This window comes from Bombina bombina, chromosome 5 (genome assembly GCF_027579735.1).
Source record: "Bombina bombina isolate aBomBom1 chromosome 5, aBomBom1.pri, whole genome shotgun sequence".
NCBI lineage: Eukaryota > Metazoa > Chordata > Amphibia > Anura > Bombinatoridae > Bombina > Bombina bombina.
This window is the reverse complement of record NC_069503.1, coordinates 824,161,707-824,168,960: the sequence shown is the minus strand read 5'-3', so window position 1 is coordinate 824,168,960 and position 7,254 is coordinate 824,161,707. Positions and strand designations below refer to the sequence as shown.

The 7,254-nt window shown below is 39.8% G+C and overlaps 1 protein-coding gene across 2 annotated transcripts; it reads left to right on the top strand.

The window, feature by feature from the left end:
* Positions 1-300: 300 nt before the first annotated feature.
* On the top strand, positions 301-1,249 carry LOC128659522 (spindlin-Z-like). Of its 2 annotated transcripts, XM_053713124.1 has the most exons (2): positions 301-645; positions 949-1,249. In XM_053713124.1, exons 1-2 carry the CDS (start codon positions 409-411, stop codon positions 1,195-1,197), a joined length of 486 nt encoding a protein of 161 aa, XP_053569099.1. In that variant the 5' UTR covers positions 301-408; the 3' UTR covers positions 1,198-1,249. The 2 variants fall into 2 exon arrangements, with proteins under 2 accessions (XP_053569099.1, XP_053569098.1); XM_053713123.1 differs by having other exon boundaries at positions 301-1,249.
* Positions 1,250-7,254: the final 6,005 nt, after the last annotated feature.

The following is a 7,254-nucleotide window of genomic DNA, read 5'->3' as shown; positions in this document are numbered from 1 at the left end:
CGAGGAACTGGAATGTGAGGGTATGGGCCGGGTCTGGAAGTTCAGCAGGAGAGCTTGAGGCTGTTAGTGTTGCCGACAAAACCTATGACGGATAAGGCAGGCAGAAAAAAGGGAGAAGGTTAGGACACTAAAAAAAAAAATATATCATTGAGACAGAGTACTGCAACAAATCGCAAGGACTGGAGGGACTGTGTAGTAACCTGAATGTTACGTCTATGCAGCACTCTTCAGGTTGGAGCAGCCTGACATCGGAACCACTTGCTGTGGATTGAAACACAGAAATCTTGTTTGGATGGTGGACTAAAAGGACACAGTTTCTTTGTATAGACTGGAACAAAAAAGGGAAATTGGAGGAATAGGATTTTTACCCTAGTTTGGCAGCTTTGCTGCCCTTTTATACACAGATGAATGAAGACCCCATTCGGAAAGGCAGCAGGTCAGAGAGCCAGAGGTGATGCAGCACATGCAGGTGTGTCTGCCAGTATGATGAAAAAAAGGACTTCTCACAAGAAGCATCGAAATAATGTTGGTCCAAGCAAACCAATTTCCCAGCCCCGGAGGAATATTGTAGGTTGCAGAATACAGCATGGTTGGAAAGAAGGTAGTCGCCCAATAACACAATGGAAAGGAACTGTATTGGATCAAGTGCCAGTCAACCCATCCCTTTATCTTATTAAATATGATGGATTTGATTGTGTCTATGGACTACAACTCCACAAGGATGAGCGAGTGTCTGCTCTTGAAGTTCTTCCAGATAGAGTTGCTTCATCTCGAATTAGTGATGCTCACTTGGCAGACACAATGATTGGTAAAGCTGTTGAACACATGTTTGAAACAGAAGATGGTTCTAAGGATGAGTGGAGAGGAATGGTCTTAGCAAGAGCTCCCATAATGAACACATGGTTTTATATAACCTACGAGAAGGACCCAGTTTTATATATGTATCAGCTATTAGATGACTACAAAGAAAGAGATCTCCACATCATGCCAGACTCTAATGATTCCCCTCCAGCAGAAAGAGAACCAGGAGAAGTTGTGGACAGCCTTGTAGGAAAGCAAGTGGGGTATGCCAAAGAAGATGGCTCAAAAAGGACTGGCATGGTAATACACCAAGTGGAAGCCAAACCCTCTGTTTATTTCATAAAATTTGATGACGATTTCCATATTTATGTCTACAATTTGGTGAAGACATCGTAGATGTAATATTTGACTTATTGCCAAACAGGTGGATTTATTAAATGTAAAATATGTAGACAAACCTGTCCACTTCTGTCCAATTATGTGACGCTTCAGATTCCAGGCAAGCCCACAACCCCTTAAAGGAAGTAACGCAGTTTTGTTGCTAAGAACAAAAAAAAAAAATTTCCACATCAAAAGGAAACAAACCACGTTCTGTGAATTACAACTCGTTTTGCATAATGGAATTTATCCTTTAGAAGGAAACTGATCTAATAGTGGTGAATTCAAACAAAAGAAGCATGGATGCAAGAGACAAACTGGGCGAATTCTGTAAATTTTCAAAGTGGGGGGAAAAAAGGTTATAAAAATGTAATTGTTGTATTTCTTAAGCACTCATTACTCATGAATACAAGTCAAGTTTGGTATATCAAACTACTTTAACATATTTATCAGTATGTATTTCAAGTAAAAGTATTTTTCCCTGTGTTACTTATGTCTTATAATGTGGGGAGTGAGGTGCTGCAGTTCAGTTATCCAGCTGCCCAGTGATGTAGGGTCTTTTTTTTTCTTTGGTCCCTATTGTTACAACTTTCTGATTCAGAATATTTTGTTACTTTTTGTACCTGTTTTGTCAGAAATCTTGTTATAGTACAACAATTGACAACTTATTTCCATTTTTTTTTTATCCCATTCCAGTAAAAACGATTATTCAGCACACAAAAAAGAGGACATATGGCATCCTTTTGAAAATTAGATTACAGGAAAGGCATTGATTTTAGAAACACAGGCCTAGATTTAGAGTTTTGCGGCCAAAGGGGTGCGTTAGCTACGCAGGCTTTTTTCTGGCCGCACCTTTTAAATACCTCTGGTATTGAGAGTTCACAGAATGGCTGCGTTAGGCTCCAAAAAAGGAGCGTAGAGGATATTTAACGCAACTTCAACTCTCGATACCAGCGGTGCTTACGGACGCGGCCAGCTTCAAAAACGTGCTCGTGCACGATTCCCCCATAGAAAACAATGGGGCTGTTTGAGCTGGAAAAAAAACCTAACACCTGCAAAAAAGCCGCGTTCAGCTCCTAACGCAGCCCCATTGTTTGCTATGGGGAAACACTTCCTACATCTGCACCTAACACTCTAACATGTACCCCGAGTCTAAACACCCCTAACCTTACACTTATTAACCCCTATTCTGCCGCCCCTGCTATCGCTGACCCCTGCAAATTATTATTAACCCCTAATCTGCCACTCCGTAAACCGCTGCTACTTAAATTATCCCTATGTACCCCTAATCTGCTGCCCCTAACACCGCCGACCCCTATATTATATTTATTAACCCCTAATCTGCCCCCCACAACGTCGCCTCCACCTGCCTACACTTATTAACCCCTAATCTGCCGAGCAGACCGCACCGCTATTATAATAAAGTTATTAACCCCTAATCCGCCTCACTAACCCTATAATAAATAGTATTAACCCCTAATCTGCCCTCCCTAACATCGCCGACACCTAACTTCAAGTATTAACCCCTAATCTGCTGACTGGAGCTCACCGCTATTCTAATAAATGTATTAACCCCTAAAGCTAAGTCTAACCCTAACACTAACACCCCCCTAAGTTAAATATAATTTAAATCTAACAAAATTAATTAACTCTTATTAAATAAATTATTCCTATTTAAAGCTAAATACTTACCTGTAAAATAAATGCTAATATAGCTACAATATAAATTATAATTATATTATAGCTATTTTAGGATTTATATTTATTTTACAGGTAACTTTGTATTTATTTTAACCAGGTACACTAGCTATTAAATAGTTAAGAACTATTTAATAGCTAAAATAGTTAAAATAATTACAAAATTACCTGTAAAATAAATCCTAACCTAAGTTACATTTAAACCTAACACTACACTATCAATAAATTAATTAAATAAAATACCTACAATTACCTACAATTAAACCTAACACTACACTATCAATAAATTAATTAAATACAATATCTACAAATAAATACAATGAAATAAAATAACTAAAGTACAAAAAATAAAAAAGAACTAAGTTACAAAAAATAAAAAAATATTTACAAACATCAGAAAAATATTACAACAATTTTAAACTAATTACACCTACTCTAAGCCCCCTAATAAAATAACAAAGCCCCCCAAAATAAAAAATGCCCTACCCTATTCTAAATTAGAAATGTTCAAAGCTCTTTTACCTTACCTGCCCTGAACAGGGCCCTTTGCGGGGCATGCCCCAAAATATTCAGCTCTTTTGCCTTTAAAAAAAACACATACAATACCCCCCCAACATTACAACCCACCACCCACATACCCCTAATCTAACCCAAACCCCCCTTAAATAAACCTAACACTAAGCCCCTGAAGATCTCCCTACCTTGTCTTCACCTCACCGGGTCCCGATCTGTCCAGAAGAGCCTCCGATGTCCTGATCCAAGCCCAAGCGGGGGGCTGAAGAGTGACGTCCATCCTCGGGCTGAAGTCTGGATCCAAGCGGCGGCTGAAGAAATCCATCATCGGGCTGAAGTCGGAAGTCCATCATCGGGATGAAGTCTTCAGTCAAGCCGCATCTTCAATCTTCTTTCTTCTGGAGCGGAGCGGAGCCATCTTCTTCCAAGCCGACGCGGAACATCCTCTTCAACCGACGCCTACTAGCCGAATGATGGTTCCTTTAAGGGACGTCATCCAAGATGGCGTCCCTCGAATTCCGATTGGCTGATAGGATTCTATCAGCCAATCGGAATTAAGGTAGGAATATTCTGATTGGCTGATGGAATCAGCCAATCAGAATCAAGTTCAATCCGATTGGCTGATCCGATCAGCCAATCAGATTGAGCTCGCATTCTATTGGCTGATCGGAACAGCCAATAGAATGCGAGCTCAATCTGATTGGCTGATTGGATCAGCCAATCGGATTGAACTTGATTCTGATTGGCTGATTCCATCAGCCAATCAGAATTTTCCTACTTTAATTCCGATTGGCTGATAGAATCCTATCAGCCAATAGAATCAGCCAATCGGATTGAGCTCGCATTCTACTGGCTGATCGGAACAGCCAATAGAATGCGAGCTCAATCTGATTGGCTGATCGGATCAGCCAATCGGATTGAACTTGATTCTGATTGGCTGATTCCATCAGCCAATCAGAATTTTCCTACCTTAATTCCGATTGGCTGATAGAATCCTATCAGCCAATCGGAATTCGGGGGACGCCATCTTGGATTCCGTCCCTTAAAGGAGCCTTCATTCGTCGGTAGTCCGTCGGGCCAGCAGGATGTTCCGCGTCAGAGGTCTGCAAGATGAACATGGATCCGGAAGAAAGAAGATTGAAGATGCCGTTGATAGAAGACTTCAGCCGGATCATGGACCTCTTCAGCTCCCGCTTGGATGAAGACTTCAGCCGGATCATGGACATCTTCAGCCCCCTGCTTGGGCTTGGATCAAGACATCGGAGGAGCTCTTCTGGATCGATCGGTGAACCTGGTATGGTAGGAAGATCTTCAGGGGCTTAGTGTTAGGTTTATTTAAGGGGGGTTTGGGTTAGATTAGGGGTATGTGGGTGGTGGGTTGTAATGTTGGGGGGGGGTATTGTATGTGTTTTTTTACAGGCAAAAGAGCTGAATTCTTTGGGGCATGCCCCGCAAAGGGCCCTGTTCAGGGCTGGTAAGGTAAAAGAGCTTTGAACTTTAGTAATTTAGAATAGGGTAGGGCATTTTTTTATTTTGGGGGGCTTTGTTATGTTATTAGGGGGCTTAGAAAAGGTGTAATTAGTTTAAAATTGTTGTAATATTTTTCTGATGTTTGTAAAAAAAAAATTTGTAACTTAGTTCTTTTTTATTTTTTGTACTTTAGTTAGTTTATTTCATTGTATTTATTTGTAGGAATTGTATTTAATTAATTTATTGATAGTGTAGTGTTAGGTTTAATTGTAGATAATTGTAGGTATTTTATTTAATTAATTTATTGATAGTGTAGTGTTAGGTTTAATTGTAACTTAGGTTAGGATTTATTTTACAGGTAATTTTGTAATTATTTTAACTATTTTAGCTATTAAATAGTTCTTAACTATTTAATAGCTATTGTACCTGGTTAAAATAAATACAAAGTTACCTGTAAAATAAATATAAATCCTAAAATAGCTATAATATAATTATAATTTATATTGTAGCTATATTAGGGTTTATTTTACAGGTAAGTATTTAGCTTTAAATAGGAATAATTTATTTAATAAGAGTTAATTTATTTCGTTAGATTTAAATTATATTTAATTTAGGGGGGAGATAGGGTTAAAGTTAGACTTAGCTTTAGGGGTTAATAAATTTATTAGAGTAGCGGTGAGCTCCTGTCGGCAGATTAGGGGTTAATACTTGAAGTTAGGTGTCGGCAATGTTAGGGAGGGCAGATTAGGGGTTAATACTATTTATTATAGGGTTATTAAGGCGGGAGTGAGGCGGATTAGGAGTTAATACATTTATTATAGTAGCGCTCAGGTCCGGTCGGTAGATTAGGGGTTAATAAGTGTAGTTAGGTGGAGGCGACGTTGGGGGCGGCAGATTAGGGGTTAATAAATATAATATAGGGGTCGGCGATGTTAGGGCAGCAGATTAGGGGTACATAGGGATAATGTAGGTGGCGGGGGTGTACGGAGTGGCAGTTTAGGGGTTAAAAATAATATGCAGAGGTCAGCGATAGCGGGGGCGGCAGATTAGGGGTTAATAAGTGTAAGGTTATGGGTGTTTAGACTCGGGGTACATGTTAGAGTGTTAGGTGCAGACGTAGGAAGTGTTTCCCCATAGGAAACAATGGGGCTGCGTTAGGAGCTGAACGCAGCTTTTTTGCAGGTGTTAGATTTTTTTTCAGCTCAAACAGCCCCATTGTTTTCTATGGGGGAATCGTGCATGAGCACGTTTTTGAAGCTGGCCGCGTCCGTAAGCAACTCTGGTATCGAGATTTGCAGTGACGGTAAATATGCCTGTACGCTCCTTTTTGGAGCCTAACGCAGCCATTCTGTGAACTCTCAATACCAGAGGTATTTAAAAGGTGCGGCCAGAAAAAAGCCAGCGTTAGCTACGTGGGTCGTTACCGACAAAACTCTAAATCTAGGCGTAAGAATACTGTGACAACAAATATGATTGGTGTAAATATTTTTCAAGTAGGCCTGGCACACAGGCTTGGAAGGCAGTAGAAAAGTGCAATTGTAGGGCACGAGCAAACTGAGGATTAAGATCAACAATCAAATATTTTTTAATTTTAATTAGTAACTATACAATGACAACAATTAGGATTGGTGTAAATAGTTGGCAAGACAGCCTGGCACAAAAGGCTGGCAGGCAGGAGGTAAATGCAATTCAAGGACACTAGGAGACTGAATACTGACAGTCAAAACAGTGATGATTGACAATTTTTGCAATACTGTTAAAAGAAATAGGATTGCTGGCAATAATTGGCTAGGTGGGCCTGGCACACAGCAGGCTGCAAGGCAGGAGGAAAGTGCAATTCACTGGTACCAGCAAACTGAGGATTCGCCACAAATATTACCCAAAATTTTAATTTTTAATTACTAAGAATACTGTGACAACAAATATGATTGGTGTAAATATTTTTCAAGTAGGCCTGGCACACAGGCTTGGAAGGCAGGAGAAAAGTGCAATTCTAGGGCACGAGCAAACTGAGGATTAAGATCAACAATCAAATATTTTTTAATTTTAATTAGTAACTATACTGTGACAAAAATTAGGATTGGTGTAAATAGTTGGCAAGACAGCCTGGCACAAAAGGCTGGCAGGCAGGAGGTAAATGCAATTCAAGGACACTAGGAGACTGATTACTGACAGTCAAAACAGTGATGATTGACCATTTTGGCAATACTGTTAAAAGAAATAGGATTGCTGGCAATAATTGGCTAGGTGGGCCTGGCACACAGCAGGCTGCAAGGCAGGAGGAAAGTGCAATTCACTGGCACCAGCAAACTGAGGATTCGCCACAAATATTACCCAAAATTTTAATTTTTAATTACTAAGAATACTGTGACAACAAATATGATTGGTGTAAAT